We start from the raw sequence: 26,723 nt of genomic DNA, 5'->3' as shown, positions 1-26,723 counted from the left end.
ATATTGTTTTGTGTGTGGGCAGCTGTTCCTCATGGAAATTGGACTTTGAGAGGTCTGTGAGATTAGCCGTGAGATCTGCTAATGAAAAGTGATGTTGAGGAGCGATTCCTGCTTGATGGGAATTTACCTGGATCCTGTGGCCAGTACCCTTTTGCCTGGACACTTTGGGGGGTGGGGAGAGCCGGGAAAACCCCTTTCTTTCCATGGACCCCGAGCCTTAGCTTTGCCATTCCTTTGATGCCAACAGTCCCTTGGGTTTCCTTGGTGTCCTGCTCGGCTGCAGTGCTCCAGAAGCGCCCGCGTACCTGCGGCTGGGGCAGGGACCCCTTCCGCACGCCAGAGCTCCCTCTGGGGAATGCGGGCAGCTTGGGGGGCTCCTCCTGCTCCTCCTCCTCCGGCGGGGGGCGGCTGCGGGCCCTGCCCAGAGTGGGCGGCCGGGCCCGGCTGCGCGTTGGCTGCGGGCGGTGCCGCCAGTGAGGCTGCGCTGAGGCTGCGGGGCCGGATGGCCGAGCCGCCCGCCCCGCGCACTCGGGCGGCGGCCGGCAGCGGGCGAGGACGGCGGGCGAGCCCTCGGCGCCGGGAGAGCCGGCCCTGCGGCACACGGCAGCGCCATGGTCTCATGGATCATCTCCCGGCTCGTGGTGTGAGTAGCAGCGCCCGGCACCTGCGGCGTGTGTGTGCGCGGCGCCCGTCCCGCCGGCCCTGCCTGGCTGCTGGGCTAAATTTAGCGGGGTGTTGTCGGGGCCGGGGCGCTTGGCTGCCCGGATGGTGAGGTAGGTGGGTCGGGTGGGATTTTCCAGCATGAGAAAATCACCGGGAGGGCTGGAGGGTAAAGCGGTGCCGCGCTGTGCAGCGCAAGGTGACAGCGGAGAAAGAGAGCGGGTGACATCGGCCGGAGGGGCAATGGAGCATCCACGGGTGGGAAAATGGACACGGATTTGTCTCGGTGCTTTGTTACCGAGCTTAGGGGGTCCGGAGGGGCAATGGAGCATCCACGGGTGGGAAAATGGACACGGATCTGTCTCGGTGCTTTGTTACCGAGCTTAGGGTGTCCGGAGGGGCAATGGAGCATCCACGGGTGGGAAAATGGACACGGATTTGTTACCGGGCTCGGGGGCTCCGGAGGGGCAATGGAGCATCCACGGGTGGGAAAATGGACACGGATCTGTCTCGGTGCTTTGTTACCGAGCTTAGGGGTTCCGAGGGGCAATGGACCATCCACGAGTGGGAAAATGGACACGGATCTGTCTCAGTGCTTTGTTACCGGGCTGGGGGTTCCGAGGGGCTGATGGAGCATCCACGGGTGGGAAAATGGACACGGATCTGTCTCGGTGCTTTGTTACCGAGCTTAGGGGGTCCGGAGGGGCAATGGAGCATCCACGGGTGGGAAAATGGACACGGATCTGTCTCGGTGCTTTGTTACCGAGCTTAGGGGTTCCGAGGGGCTAATGGAGCATCCACGAGTGGGAAAATGGACACGGATTTGTCTCGGTGCTTTGTTACCGGGCTCGGGGGTTCGCGAGGGGGCGTGGGAGAGGCGGCCGCGGGGTCTCCCAGCCGCCGCCGCCGCTTTCTCCTGTCTGTTTCGCGAAATAAATATCAAATATTTCTTTCCTCTTTGCAACTGGCCGCCCATCCCCTCAAAAGGCGATCTCGCTTTCCCTTTAACCTGTCAGTCCGGGAGAAGAAACGTGTGGCTCTTTGCGTTCCTCCTGCAGCTTTTCCATGGCTGAAACTGCTCTAGGTGGGAATAGATGTAAAAATTTCCTGGAAATTCTTCCCAGGCAACAGGGGAAAAAGGAGCAAGCCCGAGGTATATGTTTATCTGCCCCATCTGAGAAGAGGTTTAGGGAGAAAAAGGCGTTTTGGATGTAATTTGGAAAATTCCTGGAGGAGGGAGATTACAGTCTTAAGGTGGGGCAGCAGGATGGCTGATCTCCCTCTGGAAATGTGGCTGGGGAAGGCTGATATATGACATCAGGTGAATAATTTGCCAGTTTTCTCCATCATACACATACAGGTGCCTCTCCTGACATCTGTTGTGCTCTTAAGTTATTTCGTAGTGTCTGCGAGGGCCTGTCACTTTCTTTGTCTGAAAGAAGCGTGCCATGATGTTGCACCATCAGCATGTTTCCAGAAAAGCATTTTCAAGGTCTCTTTTGCCATAAGATGAAATATCAAAAGGAAAACTCACCTTCATCTTAGTTATGTCTCTGCATCAGTAAGGCATTGAGTGTCAGATGTGAAGATTTTAGGGGGCTCTCGAGTTGAATTTAGCCCCTGGAAGTCTGACATCTGGATTCAGCTGCAGCTAGCCATTATTTGGCTTGCACTTCATTCTGGGAAAGAGCGTTAAATATTTAAGAGATTTAATCTGAACAGTATAACCGTGCAGATATCTCTGCCAGCAATGTGAGCTGTAGCATGTATTGTCTATGGCAGCTTTTCTTTCTTCTCTACTAGAGTAATTTCCACTTTGAAAAACCCACATCATCGTGTAACCCAGCTAATCCTCAAGAACAAAGAACATCTACACAGAGATGGTAGTTGAACTTGTCTGAGCACATGCACATCTACACAGATGATTTCATTTAAGACACATGGGCTGGGTAAAAACCTGCTAGGGGCAGGACCTGGAGCAGTTGACCAGTCAGGTAATTAATTAGCTGAGCACACAGACCTGCCTATACTCTTCAGTGTTATCAGAATAACATGTCACAGCATGGACTCAGCTGTGCAGAGGGCAGTACCAGTTATTTGTTATGCTGCATTTTCAGTAGAAAATAATGAATATGCAGTGTAAATATTAATTATTTAATAGTCATAGTAATAAGTAAGAATTCTGCAAGGAAACCTAGGGCAAGCCAAGCTTGGTCACCACTTTTCTTTCCACTGCTGAGTGTACATCCATCCTTTAAGAATATTTTGTACCAAGAAGTGCTGGTTTGTTATGATCTCGCTGAGAAACTTGGACTCTTTAGACTATTGCTTAAAACACAATTTGCTGGAGGTAGCATTGCATAAAAAAAGAGGAGAGTATAAATAATCTTACATTCCATCAGATCCCAGAAACCCTGAGGTGTCTGACAGGGAGGAGCCCTCCAGCCTGACACAGCACACCATGCAGATCTGTCTGTGCTAAGGTTCCCTTACACTTTGATCTTTTCAACTCTCAGAGCCTTTTCTTTTTATTTCTGAAGGCATTTCCATTCCTCACTCCTCCTGGCAGATGAAAATGATGTTCACAGGAGAGCTTGTTGCTACACTTAGGTGAAAACAAAGATGGACAGGTGGTTTAATGTCAGGTGATGAGCAAGTTTCTCCTGCATCCAGGAGGAATGTGCATCCCACCACAGGCCAGACAGCCAGGATCCCCCTGCAGCACAGCACAGACCATCCAGAATAACTGGGAGTTGGATCCCTGACTCCTTGGTGTACAGGAGGTCTTCCATTAGGATCAAGGCAAAGATTTAGTCTATTTAATCCAGTTTCCCCACCTCATTATGAATCACTGGTTGATCCATCAGGACAGATAGCTGTGCTTAAGTGGAATGGCCACCTGGTTGGGCTTTTTTTCCTTCTGCTTGTGCCTATGTTGTTCTTTCATTAAATCTTATTAACTGATAAGGATTATGAAGAAAGTGGTGTGGTTTAGTTACACTGTGAATGTTGATTTGTGCTCTTATGACTTCTGATCTCCACAGGGGCTATGTCTGATATGACTCAGCTAACAGAAAGGGCTTTAGACAAAAGCCTTTGCTTTGTCTCTTTGGTGCTTTGCTGCTTCCACTGTCTCTGATTTGGTTGTTACTGGTTCTGTCCTGGCAGTTTCTATTTCCAAAACATTGCTGAAGGAGAAGAACCTGTAGCACTTCTCACCTTTTTCAGCAGGAAGCCAGGCAGCTCCCTGCAAACCTCTCTTACCTCATTTCACCTTCAGTGTTTGGGCTTTGTGTCCAGAGTGCTGGCTGGTTCTGTTCTGCCTGCAGAGCTGTGTGCTGGGAACCCTCAGGAGAGAAATGACACCTTCAGAGCAGCATCTCTGCCATAGCTGTGTGTTAAAGTCAAGGATATTATGGTCAGGATCTGCCCTAGGTACTGTACAAATGTGAAACAAAAAGATAATCGTGTCCCTGGATGTCTTTTTCCTCTAAGAGCTCAATTCTCATTCTCCTGTGGTGCTATTCCAGGTAGCTTTTTCACTCATCTCAGTGAGAACTAAATCAGGATATTTCTTTTCTCATGGCAGTGGATTACAGATGACTTTTCCACCAAGGGACGCCTGTGATCTCTGGAATTGGAATTGTTGCATCATGGAGTGACTTGTTCCTATGCCTCTCACAGTAACTGGAGTGGGATAACATCATTTTTTGTGGGTTAATTACAGCCTTTTTTATTCTTCATCTCTGGGTACATCTCACAGGACATCCTGGAGCACCTGTAACTCAGTTTCCTCATCTGTGAAGTGCAATGAACTGTTGTGAATTTATCTTCCCTGAGGCAGACCAGAAGGGACCATTGGTCTGTCTTAGCACTGCAAGTTATTGTTCTTAATTTCAAAGGAGATTCAATTTCCCTCAAAAGGCAGAGGCCTCTCTAGGGGAAGGACTTGGGATCTTTGTAATTGCAGACCAGTTCAGCTGCAGTGCACAGCACTGGCAATGCTGGACAGCCACCTTTGGCTGTTATCTAGAAGTTAAAAGTGCTGTATATAAATGCAGCCTGTTGTATTGGCATGGGAATCCTGTCCTTGCTCACAAACATGAGACTTGGTTTATGTGCTTGGGATCACACAGAACAGAAATAAAGGGCTTTGGCTCCCATTCTGAAAGTTAGACACATCACACTGCCTGTTGGAAGATTTTTCAATCTGGAACACGTGGCAGAGGAAGGAAATGTCAGTAGAAACCAAGCTGGGTTAGACAGGTTATCAGTAGATGATATGATGCTATGTGATGACTTAGGCATTGAATTCCTCCTGTGAGAAGCTTAGAAGTGCATTGCAAATTAATGTAAAATGGTTAAATATGTTCTTCATGGTGAAAAATCACAGCCTTAATTATGCTTTTTTTTGCCTGCATTTATTTTCTTTTAAATCAAAATATCATCAATGGCCTCTCTGCTCTCTTATGTTTTGATGTGAAAGAGAATGGCAGCTTTAGGTATGTTCACTGGGAATTCCCATCTCTGTGTGCTGGCTGTCCCTGGAAGGAGTTGGATTCTGAACAAAATCAAAGGGGAACCAAAGAATTCTTTAACCTGATGTTTGAAGATTTCCTTCCCTATCACAGTTTGTTAGCTTTCTCTTTCTTGGTTATTGTAATGCTGTTTTAGCAAGGCTGTGAGATTGGCCACCCCATCCTCATCTGGTGTCAATTCATAGTGCTACTGAGTCAGACATTGATTTCATCTTTGTATCTGTAAAGAATTTCCATTTTACAGAAACTGAGCAGATCCTTCCTCCTCCCACTTTTCATGTGTATAGGAAGCCTGAAGAAATTTATGAATGAAACAAAACCTGGAAAGTCATATCATGGATATTATCTGAAGGTAGAAAATGATAACTTGTGTCTTCTTTATGAGAGGCAGAGACAGGATCCACTCAAGCAGGCAGGGACTGCTCTCATAAAAGCAGAGCAAAGCTTCAAGCTGTTGGTTATTGACACATCAGCATTAGCATTTCAGCTGATGTTACCACTTGATATATGTCATGTATTGGTTATTGATACATCTGCATTTGCATTTTAGTTGACATGCATGATGTATGTGAAGGTCTGTAGTATTCACGTATTCTCTGAACAGAGAGATTCTTTACTCTCTCCCAGGATTTTCCTGAGAAGCTGTGAGAAAGCTCAGAGAAAGCAATTCTTATCTCCACTGAGGTCCTTCACAGCCTGCTTTACTCGGTGCTGGCAGGTGACATGAGGGATTCAGGTGTTCATTGCTCTCTGCAGGCCTCACACCAGAGCTGTAAAATTGTCTGAAAATACAGCAAAGGACCCAAAGTGCAGCGTGAGTTCCCAGCCAAGGCTGTGGGATGAGTTTGGGGACTCTTCTTTGCTCTGGAGCTGGGAAGTGGGAAGGGCAGACCCCCTGCCATACTTGGAGTTTACTGATAAACTTTCCCTGCATAAAAGTGGTGTAATGCCTCCAAAGCAGAGGCTGCAGGCTTGCACTGCAGTGAGAAGAGCACACGGTCTCTGTGGCTGTCGATGTGCATCCCTGCTGCAGCCCGTGGCTCTGCTGAGGGGGCAGAACGTGCCGGTGACAGTGCCGGAGGAGCGGCCAGCGCAGGTGCGACATTGGCCGTGCCCTTGGTGTGAAATGTGACCGTGTGATCACGCTGCAGGGCACGGCAGGGGCTGCCTGCTCCTCTGCAGCCCTGCCCCAGATCCTCCTGCCCAGCACAGATGTGCTGGAATGCTCCTGGCCCCCGTGGGGAAGGTGTTCTGGTGTGCACATCACAGATCTGGCTGCTTCTGGGAGGATGCTTTACCAGCCTGGCAGCTATGGGATACAGCCAAGGGACTTTGCCTTTGTACAGAATTTTACCTTTTTGGGACCCTTTCCATTCATTGCATTAAAGCTCTTTGAAGCATTAATTTAATGTTGTGTCATTAAAGAGGTGTTTACTGCCGTTGTACAGGTAAGACACACAGAGTCAAGTGATGTGTCCAGAATTCCACAGGGTAACAGGTAACATATTTCCTCCAGACTGCTTGCTCAATAAATTAATAAAAGGGAACTTGATAAAGGGAATTGAGAAATGTGTGTGTGGCTTTTGTATGGATTTTTGATGGTGTGAGAGGGATAGAGCAAAACTACAGACTTAAATAGATGCTACTGAGGCAGTCAAACAACCAAAGGCCAAAGTATTCTGAATCATGACCTGTTCCCTTTCAGATCCTCAGTGCTGTCCTTAGGGTAAAAGTCAGCAGAAGGCAAGAGCCAGACTGCTTAATACAGACTACTAAATCAGGCATTAGACTGCCTAAAATTGGTTTGCTAATCACAGGAGGGAGATTTAGATCCAAGGTACTTGAGCTGTGGTCAGTCAGTGTTTCAGCTCTAAACCAGAAACCTTCATACAGGCAGTTATGTCCTAACTGATTTAGACAGAAGATGCCACTTTTTACTCTTTTTTTATTTACAAGTTTTGTAATCTATTGAATTACAGTTTTGTAAAGTATCAACATTTCAACATTTTGCCAGTTTCATGTGACTTTTTATTTATCATCTGTCCTTAAGGAACAGTGGGATATAAAATAAGCTGTGTGTTTCTTTCAATGTTTACATGGACAAATGATTAGGAAAGGTTGAGAAACACTTTCATGTGCTCTTAGTGCAGTTAACAGAGTGAGACTGGAGCTTCCATCAGGGGTTCTGTGTTGCATGGAGAGCTGTTGGGTCAAGGGGAAATGCTTGGTACAAATTCAATGAAGGAAGACAACATACATTCCCACCTCCAATTTCCTGAGCAGTTGGTTTTGAATCCTGAGCACTGCATTTGTGTTTCTGCTTCCATGTCTCAGCAGGCAGAGCTGATACCTTGGGAACTTTCAGGCTGATCAGGCTAACTGAGATCTGCAGTAGTATTAGGCAGTTTGGATTGCTGCAGAATCTTTGTATGACAGAATTTCTTCATTAGGCAGCAAGGATGTGAGTCTAGATTCCCTTTTGTTGGCTTGTCCACTTGGGGCCACTCAGGTTTCAGGTAGGTCTTGTGAGGTCTAATGAAAGGATCCATCCATGTGATCAGGCTCAGATGGCAAAATCTCCCTCAGATCACCTCTGTGGTTGAAGTTAATCACATGCTGCTTTTTGCAGGGAAGGTCTCACATACTTTGGTTATCACTGGTATGCTACTTAGATTGCAAACTCGTGGGCAGCAAGTTCATTTAGTGTTTTTTATCTTACAACACCTAGACAGTGAGGGTTGGTCTCTAGCTGGTTCTTCTAAGTTCTGTAGTGATAGAAAAATAAATAAGGTGTGAATACATGCAATTCTGCATTCTAGGTAAGTCATTCTTGAGACTGGTCCTGTGCTCTTCAGTAATTTCTCTGTGACACTTGCTGGTAAGGTGTTCATGCTCTGATTTGGCATTTTACATGCATGGAGTAAGACAGAATTTAAACTGATAAAATACAGGCAAAGCAGATGGTGAGCAGAGTGGTGAGAAAGAGCTAGAAGAAGTGACAAAATGAAGATTGTATTTTATCTTTCCATGACTTGTGTGCTTTTGAAGAGGATGACTGAGGTAACAGGACACGCCTGCTCATTCCACAGGTGGGACTTGGGAAGGCACTCCAGGCCTGGAGCTCCATGCCAGAGCTAAAAACATGGGTGGAACTTTCCCAGGATTTGTACACAGAACCACTCCATCTTCTGCTGTGAGCCTCAGAACAGGCATAACTCCTTAGCAGAGAGCCCTGCTGCTTGTTTCTTGCAGACAAGAAAGAGGAGAAGGGGAGGGCAGGGGATTTGAACTGCTCTGGGTGCTAAGGCAGTGATCTGCAGGCGGTAAAAATGGTCACAGAGCCAGAAGCAGGGCAGGGATGGCATCAAAGGAGAGAAGCTGCTTGTACAGTAAGTAGAGACGAAGAGCAAGGATTGTGTTTCAGGAGGGACACACATTTATATGGAGGCAGAGGATTGGGTGTCCAGCTGGAGATTTACTCTTGGCAGTGACAGGGGACAACTGGTGCCGTGCTTAGGAAAGGCTTGTTTGTTCCTTCACATGCTGCTTGCTGCCTCCCTGACTGCTCATGCACCAATTGCTGACAAACAAACATCCAGTTTTAAAGAAGGGATCCATCAGTTGGTCAGTAAAGCTGCAGCCTCTCTTTCCCCTTTCTCTCTCATGGAGTAATAGTAATATTTTGCTTTCCAAAAATGGCAAATTTTACAGGAGAACAAAACCACAAAACCATTATTGAAGAACCTATTTGTGAGGAACTACAAAGAATGCCCCTCATGTCTGGAATGTTGTGCCTTTTTGGACAGATCCCAGGGATGCCAGGACCATGTGTGTACCTGCCTGTGAATTTACCAGGCAGTCCAGTGCTGTCAGCATTAATGAACAGTTGCAGCTCCTGCAGGAGAAACACTTCTGTCCTGTTGAGTTCATGCTGCTGCTTCCTTTCATTCAGCTCATTTATTCTATCTCTTGTTTCCAGCCTATAAATAAATGTTTGCACTGGAAAGCCAAAAACTGACAGACATTTCTTGCCTCATGTTTTGAGGGAGGCTTATAACCAATAACCAAGGAAAGGGCTTGTGCTGCAGATTTTATATGAGAATATCAAGAACCTGGATTCAGTGCAGTGGGAAGAGGGAAAATTATTCTTTCCTGATTTGGTAACTGTAAAATAGTCCTAGTGATAATCTCTGTCTGTGAAAACTACCAGTTCTGTTTTGCCCATGGCAGAGCCTGATGTGGGCATGAGGTACCCCCAGTGGAACAGAATTGGAGGGGCTAGGTAAATATGAATTCTGAGCTGAAATTTCCAAGCCAATGGTCAGAAGTCATGGGATGCTCTGAGATGTTTTACATAGAAAAGCTTCTTCTGTGGCAGAGCTCTCCTGGCTGTCAGTCCCTGAGGAGCACTCGTGGAGAAGTGAAAGCAGGAATCTTGTGTGGCATTGCAGGAAGAACAGCCTTGAAGGGAGGACAGGTGGGAAACACCTGGTGATGGTAAAGAGCAGAGCAATCACAGGAAAATGACCTTCTCCATTCACCACAATATTTCATGGTCACCTTTGTCTTGGTGTATTCAGCACAATGCTCTGACCCTTGCTGTGAGCATGTGAGGAGAGCTGCTCACAGCCAGTCTGCCCTCGTGATGAGGTGTTGTTCTGGCTTGGGCAGTTCCCACAGGACTGCTCTGGCTCATGCTCTGCCTTAGGCCCTGTTGTGGATGAGCAGTTTGAAGCTCTTGAGCCTCATTGTGCTCATGGAAAGGTTCTGCTTGTCCTGCTGCCTCTTCTGCTTGGGAGGACGAGGTCTGTGCATGTCTAAACTTAGACCTAAAAGCCACTCAGATTATGTGACCCACAAGAAACTATCCCTGGTGTCAGGTCAGGTTCAATAACACCATCTGGCTCCTAAATCTACCTGCAGAATTCATGGTGACATGTGAAAGAGAGAGGTGGATGCTGGAGCTGCCCTGAGGCTAAAAGGCTTTGAGTTCAGTCACGTATTTGATGGAAAAAGATTGAGAGGTTTGACTTGAGAATGGCTGCAAGACAGGTGGTTATATGCAAAGGAATTGCTGGTCGGTGTTTAGATCCTGTTGCAGACATCTTTTATGAAAAATCCTTTCCTTAGGATTTTTCCTCCTGAGAAGCTGAGGGGCCTCAGGAACAAAATGTAAACAATGATTATCTGCTGCTGTGGAATGCAACAGGTGCATCTGGGATTGGTCTCATGTGGTTGTTTCTAATTAATGGCCAATCACAGTCAGCTGGCTTGGACTCTCTGAGACAGAAGCTTTTGTTATTATTCCTTTCTATTCTATTCTTAGCCAGCCTTCTGATGAAACCTTTTCTTCTATTCTTTTAGTATAGTTTTAATGTAATATATATCATAAAATAATAAATCAAGCCTTCTGAAACATGGAGTCAGATCCTCATCTCTTCCCTCATCCAAGAGCCCCTGTGAACACCATCACAAGATCCCACTGAGCATGTCCCTCTGCAAAAGAATCCCACAATCCCAGCTGGTATTTTTGCTGGAAACCACAGCAGAGGTGCCAGGGGCACGATGGACACAAGCACTGAATGAGACTTTCCCCCTTCCAAGCAATTCATCTGGGACTGAGTTAAAGCTCATTGTCAGGGCAGCCTGGAGGCTGTTTGCCTTTTCCCTGCTTTAATTGTACCTGTTTTGTAGCTGAACAAAGGACTCTGCTTTCCAGGTTTATTGTTTTCATTCTGCTTTATAAGGATTTTGGTCAAAACAGAAAGATGTTGCTGTTTAGAAAGAACATTAATAATTAAATTGAGATACTCTGGGGAATATACCCCAGAAGGCTGGATCTGTTGAATTTAAGTAGATCATAATAGTTTCCATGGCAACACACTCTGCTGTCCTATATACAGAAAGGGTTTTTCTCATAGGATCAAATGCAGAGAGGAAGCTGCTGTTTTAAAATACACCTTAAGAACACAAACACTGAATTAAGAGCAAATGGTTTCCTCAATAAATGTTGTAGGAATTTCCTCATGCTTGTTACACTGTGCTCACCTCTTTTCAGAACTGTCAGAGTGCAATCAGTCAAACCAATCCCCTGCTGACTCCAGTGATTTATGGAGAACCTGAGGTCTAATGATGCTTTCTCAGGACATAATCTACCTCACAGATACATCCATATCTGGGTATTTATAGAGCTGTAACTGTCATGAGCCTGCAATGGAGACTTTTGTGGGCCTTTTGAGCAGATCTGCAAAAATCTTGTGTTCTGCTGCCTGTCCTGGTGTCTGCTTGTGATCTCCCGTAAATCTGTTTTTATCAGAATTTGGGCAGCATTGTGAGATCCTTGTGCATGGTGTGTTCTGTTGCAGCTCCCTCTAAGATGGGAATTCGTGGTGAACACTTAGAGATAATTGAGGAACCACACACTCTCTCAGAAGATTTGGAGATTCTTCAGTTCATCAGGAGTTGCACAAACTCTTTTCCTCAAATCCAGCAATCAAATAAATGTATAATTTTATGTGCACAGAAAAGCCTTACAGCCATGTGATCAATTACAAAATCTGTGTGAAATGATGTGTGATCATCCAAACAACAATATGGAATTCAACAGAAAGCTTCTGAATGTCACTAAGAAAGAAGTCAGAGTACGTGATGAGGAGGGAAAAAAGTTTGTATCTGGAATAATTGCAGCTTCTCTATTTTGCCCTTATAAGTAGGCTAAGGGGTGCATTGCCAAATTTTAGCAAGAACTGCCACAAAAAAAATCCCAATCCTGGTTTGTGGTAAACCTGAAGAATCAAGGCTGGATTTTCTGCAGACAAACTAAATAAATAGCTGAAAAATGCTGTTTCAATGCAAACCTCAATAATTTTGTCATCCCTAGGGCAATACCAGAGCTTCAAATTGTCTCAACTGGTGCTGCTTTGCTGAGGTCTGTGAGTGGTGTAAATCCACCCAGGTGGGAGAGCTAAGGTTGTGTTTGTAGTTCAGAATGGTGAGGGCCTTGCACAGGGTGACAGCTGCATCCTAGAAAATGGAATATTATGTGGCTGAAGCTGGCCAGGTCAGTGGAGGAAAATGGAATAATATGGGACTGAAGTTGGCCAGGTCAATGGAGGACTTGTGTTCTTGATGAGCTTTGAGTTAAACTGCCCTTTGAGTGGGGACAGATCAAGGATAGAGGGCTCCTGTCATGATCCTTTCATTTTAGTGTTCATTTTAGTCGCTGCAAAATCAGCAGAGCTGCTTGAGACCCTGCAGACAGCCACTGAAAGACTCTTCCCTTCTGTCCATAAAGAAGGACATGCATTTTAAATTTATAAATACTATGCCTGATTTTGCGTGGTACTTTCAAATTAACCAGTCTGCTTTCCATGTAGTTTGTGGTAATTCAATTTAGTCTCATGTAAACCCAATCTGTAAAATCATACCCCACACCCCCAAGGATTTATTCATAGATGAGATATTTTTCATCTCTTTGATATAGTGTGTCCTGAGATTTTTTGCACTCAGATGAGCTGTACAGCTATACTGGAACAGCTCAGATTTCTTTTTCAATTATTATTCTGCTGAGGTTTGCAGATACTTGGCTGTAACAAACCAGGTCCCTATTCAAACACTATTATAATTTATGTATATTCTTGAGACCAAGAAACCTCACTCTGAGCAGCCAGGCCATAAATGGCTGAAGTCTGTATAAATCCAGTTCTCCAGACACATTTATACAGCTACATGTGTTTGAAACACTTTACCCATTTCATTTCAAAATAGAAATGCTTTCTTTAGAGTGGCAATATTTGCAATGTTGTCATGCTCCTGTGTGAATCCCCTTGCCTGAGAGAGGGGACAGACCCTGGGCTGTGGCATTTAACCCAGCAGTATTAATGAATATTAATGATGGAAGAGCATGCATGAGATAGCATGCAGTGTGGGTGTTCCCACAAAAAGTACAAGCTGCCTTCCCAAGCAGCTGCTTATTTAGAAACCTCAGAAATGGTCCTTGAAGAATTGGCTGTCTTGCCCTTTGCTTTCCTCTCCAGTAATTTCTGTGAAGTCTCCATCTGGCTCCTAAGGCTCAATTTATATTTTATTTTATATTTTGAGTAGCTGGTATATGTGTGAGAGGAAAGGTGAGAATGGAAAAGAGGTGAAGTCTCTAAGCCAAAAGAAAGAAGAGAGGCAAAGCCCCTTCTGCTCAGAATTGTGCAATGCACTGGTTCTACCCAGCCTGAGACAAAGTGTTATTCCTCATGGCTGTGCCTGTGCCACAGGCTTTGATCTGAACACATTTGTGTTTGGGGAAATGCAGAATAGAGGAGAGCAGCGTGACTTATCCCTTTTGCTCTCTAAAGCCTGAAATCCAGAGACATATGAGAATTCTGGTAGAGATCAAAATTGAATGCAAATGGGAACATGACATCTGTCAGAAGGAGGATTGAGTATCTGGATAGCAACACTGCTGTATTGAGGCATTAAAAAAAACTGGTGTGTTCAAATTGTGAAACTGCATTTTAAATCCCAACTTCTAGAATATGTGCATGTATTGCATATATCTGTGAGCATCGGATATTTTGATTTATGCTCTGAACCTGTGCATGCTCTTTTCTGAGAAACTATTGCCTGATACTTTATTTTGAATGGAAATGTTCCTGTAATTGCTTCCAAGAAATCACCTGATGAGAATAAATGAGCAAATGTGGGAATTGCTGGGATTATCACTCTGTGCAATGGTGGGGGTGGCTCAGAAGCAGTGCCTGGAAACTGCAACTTCTCTTTTTTGATCTCACACTGCCTGGCCTGTGACCAAGCTGCTGATTTCCAGTGGTGAAAACCATTTCTTTTCCAGCATGGGCAATGGAACATGGAGATATCTGTCATCTCAGCCTCCTCTGAAAGTTTTTACCCTAGGTATCTATTTGTCCAAAATCGTAAATTGTTAGATTTTAAAGCTCTCAATATGAGCTGCTGTGCCAGGAAATGCTTCAGTAGATGCCTGTCCTTGCTGAGCCTTGCCTGCACTTTAGGTAATAAGTGGTTGTTAAGAAAATAGAATGTAGGTGAATAGTGGCTGTGCTGTAAAAAGAAACCCCTTTTTCTCACTTACCTTTAGTTAAAGACCAAAACTTCACTTACTAGAATATTACAGAGATTGAAATCTAGAATTTTGGTGTAACAGGAAAGTGTTTGACCTGTTAAGCTTCAGGGAGAAGCAATGGTAAGACTGGAAAATATCAGAAATTTAAAAGGAAATTGAATATTGGTCAAGGAATACAAAACTTGGAGGTATTAAAAAGATAAAATTATTATGGAGGAATAGGGAAGGAATTTACTGTTATTTACCAGTAAATATCAGCTGGGCTGATGCACAAAGTACAAAATGTACAAAGGGGATCTGAGAACTCAGCTATTTCCCAAAGACTTGGAGAGAACTGATTGAAGATGGTGAAGGCTTACTGAGGTGCTGGTGTTTCTGTGCTTATGGTACTGCTGTGTCCTCAAGTAGAGCCCTGAAGAGAAAAGTAGAGCCTTGTAGAATTATTAGATCAGAAAAATTAAAGATTCCTGGACCCTGCAGTGTGTATTTGTCCTGTTACTATCATAGATCAACCCTTCAACAGTGCTGAATATAACTTTTCTTAGGAGCAGTTTCATTTAATCTTTCTTCATTTACCCTGAAAATACAGTTCTCCAACCTCTAAAGGATGAGTTTAGGGGCTCTGGAGGAGATTGTCATTTAAGAAAGCTCTTTAAATCAATTTTAGCTTGATCAAGGCTTTGCAGCTCTTGATCTTTTTAAAAATGATCCTAGCATGACTATTAGCCATGTGTGGGTAATTCACTTTCCCTGTGAGGCTCCCAGCTCCAGCAGAAGAAAGGCTGTGCCATTTTATCTCCAGACATGTACTGTGGGCCCTGGTGTTTGGCATAGGGGTAAATAAGCTGCTAAGGACCTCTCTGCTCATGGCTTTGTGTAAGAATAGATCCCGCAACAACATTACCGTAAAACCATTGTAGTGAACTGCACAGTTAATGACACAAAGCCCTGTGTGTGGCTGTAGAGATAAGGGAAACGTAGTTGTTCCTCTAGCTCACCAAAAATGGCTAAGCAAGAGAATTGGAGCACTGTTTGTAAATATTCATTTAAGGCTTTTTGTGGAGGTGCAGCAAAAGGGGGAGATGTGGCATTCACATTCTCTGAGCAGAGAGAGACATCATTCCCTCTCAGGATTTTTTCTGGAGAAGCACAGAGAGGAGAGAAAACAATTCTTACCTCTACTTGCTGCTCCTGTTGTTTTTGCACATGTGGAATGTGTTAGGAAGTTTGTTTACCTGAAGTGATTTGGCAATTGGATTCTGCTGAGGATGGTTTTGATTCCTTGGCCAATTGGCTCAAAGCTGTGACAGTCACAGGTTTTTTTAGTATTCTTTACTATCTTTTGTATAATATAGTATCTCTTCAGTATAGTTATAATATAGTATTAATGGAATGTAGCATAGTTTTATTAAAGCAATTGTTCAGCATTCTGAGTCATGGAGTCAGATGCCAATCATTCCCTGTGTCAGGGGTTCCCTGTTTTCAATAGGGAGAGGCAATGGAAACAAGTTGCAGCAAAGGAAACTCCGATTATATATATAAAAATAATTCTTCAAAGCAAGGGTAAGCAGGAACAGGAGTCCAGAGATGAAGATACTGAACATTTGACTGGCCAGGGCCAGGGGCTCGTGATTTACCTGTGGCAGGGGATTGTTCCTGGGTGAGCCTGGCTCCTGCAGATCCAGCCCTGGAGGAAGGATCCTGCTCTGCACTCAGCATTATCAGTGCAAGCTCAGGTGGGTGCTGGCTGTCCCAGATGTTCTTCAGGAGAGCTCCAGAGGTTCAGTGGGCACATGGTGACCATTGTGGGTGAGGATGTGAAACAAGAGGTGCCACAGGGCTGGCATTTTGCTGTGCTTTCCATTCCGTGTGGGAGCCCAAGCCCACTGTCTGCCCACGCATCCCATAGTGAGTCTGGTACCCTGTGGGTGCTGACCAGCCCCAGCCTGTGCAGGGCTCTGGGGAGCCTCTCCCATCACCCTGTCATGATGGGTGTCACCCCCGTGGGGCTGATGCTGCCCTGGGACAGCCCTGGGAGCTTCTTGGGGTCAGGGTGTTATTTGGGCAGCCCCAGCTGCTGTTTTGTACCACTTATCCTCACACCATGATTTAGGATTAGCCACTAAATGGTCATTTTTCTTCTAATTTATTTTAATTAGAGGCAAAGAGTTGTCCTGGTAGTTGAAGCTGAATTCAGAGGTGTAGCCAGCAGATCTGATTGATTATTCATTAGTGCTCCATGGCTTCAGAACAGAGATGTATTTCTCCTTTCCTCTCCCTTGTGTCTGGGTTAGTCTGGGGGCTGCTCTGTATCAGTTCAGCTCCAGCTGGAGAGCTCTGCTTTCATGTTTATCTCAGTTCACCATGCATTTCATTACAATGCTGTTATTAGCTGTGTAAAATGGAGGGATTAAAAAGGATGAATGAAATGACAAAAGACCCTGGAGGAAAGAACTCTATTAAAGTTACACCAGAAACCCTAGTCAAACACTTGTGAGAAAAGGCTTTCTTTTTCAAGCTGTATGACAATTTCTTGTTTTCCTATGTTTTAAAATAAAAATTATGCAGGTCCTAGTACGAAAGCAGGTGTCCAGCCACTCCCTAAAATGTTTATAGTACCCAGAAGAAATACCAGTCTGTGTATGTGGGCCAGAAAGAGAAACTTGGTCTGCATGGCCTGTGAACTCACAGCAATTTTGCAGCTGTTATATTTAGCATGTGGCATTCTGATACCCATGCTAACCAAAGCATGGAGCTGGGCTGAATATTCTGAAATTACCTGTAGAATCATCTTACCTTAGCTTTCTTATACTCTTCCTTTAAAACTGGAGTTGAAAACTGAGCACTGTTCATGTCCTGATGTGATTCTTCCTGTATGATTTTAATGTCTCACTTTCTTGTAATTTAAAATAGACACAAACCATTAATGAAATAGAAATAATCAGAAATCAGTAGTAATGCCACCAGCTTTGATATTCACATCAATAATATTTATACTGCACTTTGAAATCCTCCTTTGAGATGTGTTATCAAAATGAGAAGAAATGTTTTAAAGATGTGTATGGGTTATTTGTTTATTTACTTAATGAAGAGGTAGATATTGGCTCTGGAACATGGAGGTTACACTGAGTTGGGTCCCACTTGTTTTCAGTGAGTCTGGTCCTTCAAAATGTTTGATCTTCTGGGTTTTCTGGTTAATGTTCTGGAGTCCTCAGAGATGTAAGAAAGTCAGTTCCTGATGGAAGGAGTTACCACCATCTGGTAAATAACAGTAAATTAATATCAAATTAACATTTACTGTTAATTTACCAGTGTCTACCATATCCACCATAGTAGTGGAAGGTGGCCCTGCCCATGGCAGTAGGATTTCACCTCAGGCTGTTGTGTACCAAGCTGGCCATGACTATGCCTGACCATTTCTGGACCAAAGTGCTCTCCTTGGCTGGTGGAGAGATCTACCCTGGGTTTCTGTCCTCCTCCAAGAGCTTCTGGAGAGCTCCAAGGCCCAGAGGTGCTCACAGCAACCCTGGGACTGCTTGAGGTGTTACAGCACATGGAGTCATTGGTAATCCATGGAAAGGCAGTATTTTTCTGACTTTTTCAGTATTTTTATACTTTAGCTGAGTATTTGGGCCAAAGAGATTTTTCTGGTTTAATTCTGAAATTACATTGAGCTGAACTATTCCTTGCATTTAGTTAAGCACTGCTAGTAATGTTCTGTCCCTGGGAAGCTGAAGTAACAATACTCTAAGGAGGTTGTGTTGCAATTGATTTGGATGTGTTATGGTTTAATTTAATTTTTTTATTCCTGTTTTCTGTCCCGTGAGTACACCACAAGAAGTCTAAAGCTGTCTTTCAGGGAGATGTAGATGAGCAGGAGCTTTTGTGTTCCTCACCACTTCCTCAGACAGTGGTAGCACTTATGGTTTGATGGTGGAAGTCTTCCATAACCTGAACTGAGGTTTCAAATACAGAGAATGTAGTAGGACTATGCTCTCAATTTGGGTTTCTATATGAGATTACACTTCCTAAAAGGTGATTCATATAGTATCAGTCAAAATAGTTCCAAAATAATACTTTCAACGTGATGTGGTTTTCTATGAAAATAATGTGGAGCTTCTCTGTTGATAAGCAATCCATAGTTTATACTTTTTTTAGCCTAGAAATCAGTTTGGTTAGGTTATAAGTTTTTCTGTTCCTTTTCATATCATGAGCCTACCATAAATCTGTAGGCTAACTCACAGTGCAGATTTTGAACCATCTGTCATCTCTGGAATATAATATCAGTGCTCCTAAAAAAGCCTTTTCCCACATAAACATCCCCCTCTCCAGAGTCAGGAAAAGCAACCCTTCCCATCTCAACCATACCACTTAGTTTTCAAATTGCCATTTATCTGGCTTGGAGAAAAACAAAGCTCTCAAAGCCAGAATTATAAGGTCAGGACTGGACAGGGAAAACATCAGGACACACAGATACTGAGCTCTGCCTTTTGGAGCAGTGGAGCTGCGTGAAGGCCTGACCTGGTCACAGAACAGGAATGTTTTCTTTCCTAAAAGACACGGATTTTATTGCCCTCAGTATCACATTTTGATGGATTGATTGCTTCTTCTTCCCCAGCAGAGTGATGAAGCCGTGGGCTGTGCCAGCTGTGAAAAATGCATATTTTATGATTGGCTTTTCACAAATATGAAAATGAATATTATATGTGTTGTGTTAGAAAGTAATGCTGTATTAATTCTCTTAAGTAGTGTGTTAAATATAGTTTTAGGTTATAACAAAATGTTAAAATAGAAACTATGCAATGTGAAATGCTTTTTTTTCCTAAAGAAAGGACCCACACTGAGATAGCAGGCACGGGACACCTAAATCTTTCAGAGAAAGAGAATTCATTGCTCCATTATCTGGAGAAATTAACTTCTTCCTGCCTCGTTCTGGCAGGATGATGCTGTTAAGATTATGAGGAAGAAGTTGACAATGACCAGACAGAATCCTGGGTTTGAATGGAATTTATGCATCATGTATAAGATGTATGAATATGCAACAAGTTATTGTTTTTAAGGGTTAATCCTCTGTTAACGTGGGTCCTTTTTTGGGCTTATTTTGCCCAGAAAAAGATACCTGGACCATCCATAACTCTTTGTTTCTATTGTCTCATATTGTCCTAATTCAAATTGTCCAAATTATTATTACTGTAATTGTATTACTATTTTTATACCCATTTTATTACTATTAAACTTTTTAAAAAATTTTAAAAACAAGTGATTGGTGTTTTTCACACCAGCACTGGCTGTTTTCTGCCGTGGTGCTGCTGAGCTGGAGCTGGAGAGGGAGGAGCAGCAGCAGCTCAAATGCCCCTGGCGAGGCCCACGAAACCCTATCTGTGCCAGGCAGCTGCTCAGAGCCTCCTGGGCTGTGCCAGCCACGCTGTTCTTGTTCATTGCAGCTTCCCACAGGTCCCACAGCAGCCCCACACAGAGCCCTTTCCAATTGTCTGGGTGACAGCAAATTCCTCTCTCTCATCAGCAGCTCCGCCAATGGCAGCCTGAAGGAGAGCAGAGCAGCTTTAGTGAACCTCCACCTGCAAGGAGTTTGCTTCCTAAAATAGCTGCAGAGCTGTGGGGTATTTTTATAGCAGCCACACAGGCATTCTCTGTTCTGAAGGACTGGAGAGAGGACTTTCAAGTGTTGGCTTGAGTGTGAATTGATAGAATTCTGCCTGAGTTTGAGGAGAGTCTGGAACAGTAACCCTGGGAAGGGTTAAGTACCTGCCTAATCTTGAATGGACTTTAAATATGATCTCATGTAAGCATAACCCTGTGAAGACCCTTCACTGCTGGTAGCTTTTCTAGGAATGTCAGGCTTTAGTAGGCATCACGTGCATTATCATAACAATCCCAATATTTAACAAGGTCTCTCTATCAGTAATGGAGTTATTTTAGCATTTCTATCTTCTTGTAACAGGAAGTGTGGAAAAGGGAACAGTGGGGACTGGTCTTGAACAAGAGGACACAGTCCTAAGCTGCGCCAAGGGAGATACAGGCTAGAATTAAGGAGGAAGTTTTTCACAGAAAGAGTGGTCAAATACTGGAATCATCTACCCAGGGAGGTGGTGGAGTCACCATCCCTCGATGTGTTTAAAAAAAGACTGGATGTGGCCCTTGGTGCCATGATCTAGTTGAGGTGTTAGAACATGGGTTGGACTCGATGATCTTAAAGGTCTCTTCCAACCTAGAAATTGTGATTCTGTGATTGTTTAGACCAGTCTGAATGTAGTGTTTCAATATGAACAAATATAATAGTTCACAGAACTACTGAGGTTGAAAGAGACCTTCAAGATCGTCCAGTCCAACTGCCAACCCCACACAACCACAGTCAGCCCTAAATCATCTCCCCAAGTGCCACATCCCAACACCCCTTGAATACTTCCAGAGACAATGTCTCACCACCTCCTTGGGCAACTTATTCCAATGCCTAACCACTCTGCCAGTGATTTTTTTTATTAAGATCTGATCTGAACCTCCACTGGTGCCATTTAAGGCCATTTTCTCTCAGCCTTTCTCTATAGACGCAGCAGAAGAGACCAGCCCCACCTCACTACAACCTCCTGTCTGTGCTAAAGAGCAGTGAGGTCTCTTTGAGCTTCCTCTTTCTCCACAACCCGAGTTCCTGAGCTGCTCCTCATAGGACATGTCTTCTAGGCCCTTCACCAACTTGGTTGCATGTCTCTGGACATGCTCCAGCACCTCAACATCCTTTCAGAAGTGATGGGCTCAAAACTGAGCGCTGCACTTGAGATGTGTCCTCACCAATGCCCAGCACAGGGGGACAATCCCTTCCCTGAAACTGCTGGCCACGCTATTGCTGATGCAGGCCACAATTCCATTTGCCTTCTTGGCCACCTGGGCACACTGCTGGCTCATTCCCAGCTGGTTGTCAACCCTCAGGTCTCTTTGTACTGAGCAGCCTCTGAAAGCACCCTGCCCCCAAATGCTCGGGGCTGTTGTGACCCCAGTGTGGTTGTGTGACAGCTCCAGGCTGGCCAAGGCCAGTTTCTCCACCCGTCCCCACTGCTGTTTCTTCACCTGTTTGTGCCTGGCCATGTGCCAGCTCCTGTGTGAGGAGTGCCCTGGCTGAGGAAAACAGCAAAGGGTCATGACAACTGCAGAGGAGCGTGTGCTGCTTTGGGAAGATGAAGGCTGCTTAAATTAGAAGCATCAAGGACAGTCCCTGCCTTGCTGTTTCTGCTGGAAGTCAAGGAACTGTTGGGCATCCCTGTGCAGTCACACCAGGAGGAGTGACTGGGTTTCAGCAGCCATTAGGTTACATTAACCAAGATGAAGTTTCACTTTGCTTCTGTAGTGACCTGGCTGAGATATCAGAGGTGGATCTGGATGGAAAGCAGAGCATCCTTGTGTCAGAGCTCTCCTGGGAGTGCCTTCTGCTCCCTTGGTGGGGGTGTGTGCGTGCTGTGGAAGTGTGGATGTGAGGACATGGTCTTGGCAGCCAGGAGAGCTCAGAGGTCACCCAGGAGGTGCAGAGGAATGTTTCCCAAAGCAGAGGGATGTGCTGGGGGGCTGTGCAAGAGGAGCTTTACCTGCAGGACTGGCTGAGTGACATGGGCACACCTGCACGTTTGGCCCTGGGCACTGAGGCAGCCCCACAAGGATTTGATTCCAGTGGAGTTTGAAGTGAGCCTGGTCTGGCTCAGGAGTATCAGTACCCAGAGCTTTCCCTGAGGGATATTTTTGTCACGAGTGCTCTCAGAGTGTATCAGGGTGTCAGTCTGGCATTCAGGTACCCACATCTCTTGGGGCCAAGGTGGGGATGGTGTCAGCTGGCACCCTGAGGGTGGGCAGGCCCGTTCCTGACTTCCCTGGAGCCACCATTCTGCTGCAAAGAATTTGCAGGAGCCACCTCCTAGGGAATATAGGAATATAGCTCCTCTGCAGCTGGCGCTTCCTCCACCCCAGCCCCTTCTTGAATATCAGGCATTTGGCCTGTCCAGGGACTCAGATTAACCCTTTCCCTTACCTGGTGCATTGCTTATTTTCACATCCCTGACTGCTGGATTTCAACCAGGGGCCTTCAGTGCAAAGGCAGTGCTGTTTATTTTTAATCTGTGGCACTGCGGGAACATTAATTAGGACTGATAATAAGGGACACAAATCTATTGGCATCCTTCTTGGTGGTATCATTGAGGAATGCTGGCATGGTGACAGCTCAACTTCTGTTTTCCGTACCTGAAACACACACTAGCCAGTAAACATGTTGAGAAAATAGGAAATATCTCATTGATTTCTAAATGTGTCCATCCCTGTGCACAGAAGTTGCTGTCTTGGCTGCTGTGTGCCCATGAAATGGGAACATTTGTTATTTATGGGCAAAATAAGGGCTGTTCTATTTGTGTTGTGATGGTGCAATGTTCTAAGTGTTTGGGCAGCCCAAACACTGCTGGTGGCATGGTAACTAGAGGAGCAAAACTTGGGAGCCTGGGGATGTAGCTAGCCCATGGTGGTATATTTGTAACAGCAGGTTCTACCCACAAAATACCCCTGTGGTTAAAAGAGCTCAGGGGAGTGGATGTGCAGGCATTTCTGGAGGTAACCTGAGTCCTGGCAAGAGCTCCTGACCATCACTGAGAGCCTTTCCATTTATTTCAGTGGCTGCTTTGTGGAGCATGAGAGTTAATTCTGTGGGTAAATGGCTTTTCCATGAGGAAAGCAGCATCACCAAATCAGAGCCCAAGATGTCCTGTGGGAGCCTCCCAGGTCATGGTGGCAGCTCTGGGGCTGTTCCCCAGAGTGTAGCCTGGATTCTGTCAGGAATTCTGGCACATCTGGGATAGCCTGTGCTCTGTGACGGTCACACCACTGCTGCAGCAGATCCAGAGAAGGAACAGAAGGATTTAACAGCCAGGTCTGACTGTGGCTGTCCTGGTAAGGGGAGACAGAAGGAGCTTTGGTGATGCTGCAGCTGCTCCCCTGGAATATGGCAGGGTTTGTTAAAGAGGAGCCAACAATTCAACAATTCGATTGCTTTACTATTCCCCTTCAATCAGGAAACCCCACAACATGGGAAGCTTCATCCTTTCCTGTGTCATTTAATGGTAAACTTCAATAATGAAACCCAAACCCCAAATCCCACATAATGTAATTATATTAATAAATGAAGTTCATCCATTCCACATAATATCTCCTGGTGCTACAGAGGGTTTCTCCCCTCCTTTTGCCTTTGTTCTCTTTATTGAGTTGAGCATCCTTGCACTGCATCAGGAGGAGTAAATAACCTCAGTTATCCATCTTTGTTGCAAAAGAAACAATTCCAGCCTTTCCAGTCCCTCTTATGGATCCTCCCCAGTGCACTTCCCCTTTGCCTGTCCTTCTCTCTCCCCTCCTGCCTTTGTGTCTCCCTTTTGACAAAGAATGACCAGAAGCACATGTAATGATCCAGGCTGGGGATTGCTGATGCTGAGGTGCCTAATAGGATTATAGGATTTTCAGCATTAATCCTTATCCTATTCTTTAGGCAGTCTAACCTTTTACTTAGATTTTTGCCTCCTGTTGCACAATTATTTGACTCTTCAGTGATTTCTTTACAGCTGCTGTTTTGTCCTTTTTTCAAGGTGATTGTAATTGGTGTAGGCCTCCAGCACAGAGCAGTGTAAGAACTGTCAGGCTGTTGTGGTTGTTTGTTTAGTGCTGCAAGTGAGCTTTTCCTGGCTCCCTGATGGATGTCACCTTGTCTCTCTCTGTGCCCTGAGGGTGTCTGCTTGCTTTAGCCCAGACTGCAGAACATTTCTGTGGCTTTAAATGCAGCAGCTACATCAAGCTTTGGGAAGTTTGATGATCAGGATATCTGCTTCTGCACAGAAGGTAAAAGGGCCAAGGCTTTCTTGGGTACACAGCTCATTCAAAGAAGCTTTGAAAGATGGAAATGGGTGGGGAGTGGGTTGATGCTGGTTTCCTTAGGAAATGAGACTTAAGTTGTCTGTTTTTCCACTGCTGCAAAACGTTTGGATCTGCAAAGTGGTTGTGGCCAAAACAGATGGGTCAGAGAGGTCTCAAATGAAAATTTCCTACATTATTCCTAAGAATTAGCTGCTGGATAGGAGACTGTTTTACAGCACTGTCTGCCAGGAGGTAAAAGCTGCAGTGCTGACTCCATAGGGAGGTCATTGATTTGGCTGGCCAGCCCCAGACAGACAGACAGACAGACAGACAGAGCCTGTAACACAGAAAGAGTCTCAGCACATCTGATCCCAGCTCAGCTGGCAGCTGTGGGAGGGATCTGGGGGGCAGTGCTGTGATTTTGGGGAGGTGGGAAGAAAGCTGAAGGTGCTGTGATCTGTTCAGGGAACATCAGAGGCGTGGCAGAAGGAGGACACAGAGATGAGGAGCACTGGGGAATGATGTGGCTGGAATTGGGCTGCAGTCTCAGACTGGGGCTGTCAGGATGAGGGAACAGCTTGTTTTGGAGGCAGGGAACTGATGGGCAATGAGGAGCAAGGAGCACAGGAGCTCCAGGGTGTGGGAGAACAAATGCAGGGAACAGCAGAGGAAGAGGGTGGTGGCACTGCAGGCATTGAAAGAGGGGAGGGACTGAGGTAGGATGTGATAAAAGAGCAAACCAGCAGGGGTTAGGAACAACGTTTTCAGGCATGGAAAGCAGAGATAAGTGACTTCAGCTTGTTAGGCTGGGAGTGGGGGTGATGGGGACAGGGGAGAGGGGTTTAAACATCCAGGTGGGGTAGGGAGCACACAGGAATGGGAAGGAGACTTGGGCAAGAAAGACTTGATGGCTTTCAAGGGACAAAGGGTCAGCCTCAGGTTTGTGTGTAGCGTGCAGAAGGAGTGACTTGGCAGCATTCTGAGCATGGAGATGAAGGAAGGCAGGAATCAACAATAACTTTAATTATGCAGGAAGCTTGGATGAGGGGGAAGTGAGAATTATTGTCTTCAGCAGGGTAGAGGAACTGAGGGAAGAGATGCAGGGTTGATGTGTGTGTTGGAATTAAATCAATTGTACTCAACCCTGATCCAAGGCCAAGTGAAGACAGTAACTTCAAGAGACTTTTTGGAATATCCCTATACACAAATATTTGTCTTAAAACCCCTGAATATGCTTTACAGAAATGCCCAAACATATTTTGTCTTCCATTTGTAGAGTGTACCCCGAGATTGTGACCCCAAGCCACTTAGGAAGCCACAGGAGTGACAAGACTGGCTTCCAACATTCCTTAAAACAATTTTCAGTCTGGTAAACCACAGCAGTAATAAATGTCCATATATGCACACAACACACTGCAAGGCAAATCAGTGAAACTCTGAATCTCCAGTTTAGGGAGATCACATCACCTTATTTACTGTCCCTTGCTCTGCACATGCAGAATTATTGCAATTTCCTTCCCTCGCAGGATTTTCTTTTCCAAGTATTTATTGTCTGCAACTAATTATTTTATGCTATTCCTATAAACCATTTGCTTCTTCAGGATCCAGTGACTTTCTGTTACCAGCAGAAACTGAGGAAATGAATATCAATCATTCAGTGATTACTTGCAGGAAATAAAAGTGTGAGATAGCAGCCAGCCTAGGCCAAGAAGGAAGAACAGCATTGCAGTGCATTTTATAAGGAGAGCCAAAAATATTTTTCATGTGCTCAGCTGTTATTTTCTGAGTATTGTAGCTTTCTTCCTTTTGTGAACTCTTCCTTCTTTGGATTAGGTCCTGCTACCACTGAACTGGGAATATTTGTTATTATATCTCAGTGAGAGCAGGACCAAGCCACTGTGTGTGTGCTCATCCTTGCCTTCACCCTTGTTGCTGTTTGGTGGGATACTGCAAGGGACAAAACCCCTTCTGGTTTCCCAGGATCTTTCTGAGTGTTTGTATCTGATCCTTGCAGATAGCACAAGCCCCTCTGAGCGAGATAGGTTTGGAGCTGACTGCTGCCAGCAAAGCTTTTGGAAACCAGTGGGAAGCCTCTGTAAAATGTTGGATCTCCTCAGTCAGTAGCTGCTTTTCTGAAGTCTGCATTGTGCTTCAGGTTCTGCTAAGCCATGCTACAGTGAGCATGATGAATAGCAGGCAAATTGCCTTTGGTCCCTGCTTTGGAAATCAAGATGTGTGCTGGCTCACCCCATTCTTTCATAAATACCTTCCTGAGCTCCGGGAAGGAGGATGCTGCACCGTATCCCAGAGTGTTAATTTTTAATGTCTTCTGCACATAATGGGCTTGACTGTAATTATGAGTCCCTCAGCACACAGTCACTGCTGGCAGGGTGGAAAAAGATGGCTCTGGGTCCATGTGGCTCCACAATTAGGGATTGAAACATTGATCATTTTCATTCCCAGGAGCAGAGGAAACAGTTGTGTGAATTAAAAGCAAAAGCTTCGGCGGAAGGATGGGTAGTTGCAAGCCAGTAAACATTACCCTG

The 26,723-nt window shown here is 45.1% G+C and overlaps 1 protein-coding gene across 1 annotated transcript in view; it reads left to right on the top strand.

The window, feature by feature from the left end:
• The first annotated feature begins 438 nt into the window (after nt 1–438).
• The window catches only part of REEP1 (receptor accessory protein 1), a 66,662-nt gene continuing 40,377 nt past the window's right edge, over nt 439–26,723 (top strand). The window contains exon 1 of the mRNA XM_064711983.1: nt 439–643. Coding sequence (XP_064568053.1) covers nt 612–643 — 32 coding nt within the window. The 5' untranslated portion in view covers nt 439–611. The remainder of the gene's footprint in view (nt 644–26,723) is intronic.

Source organism: Zonotrichia leucophrys, chromosome 4 (genome assembly GCF_028769735.1).
Source record: "Zonotrichia leucophrys gambelii isolate GWCS_2022_RI chromosome 4, RI_Zleu_2.0, whole genome shotgun sequence".
Taxonomy (NCBI): domain Eukaryota; kingdom Metazoa; phylum Chordata; class Aves; order Passeriformes; family Passerellidae; genus Zonotrichia; species Zonotrichia leucophrys.
This window is presented reverse-complemented; position numbering and strand designations above follow the sequence as displayed.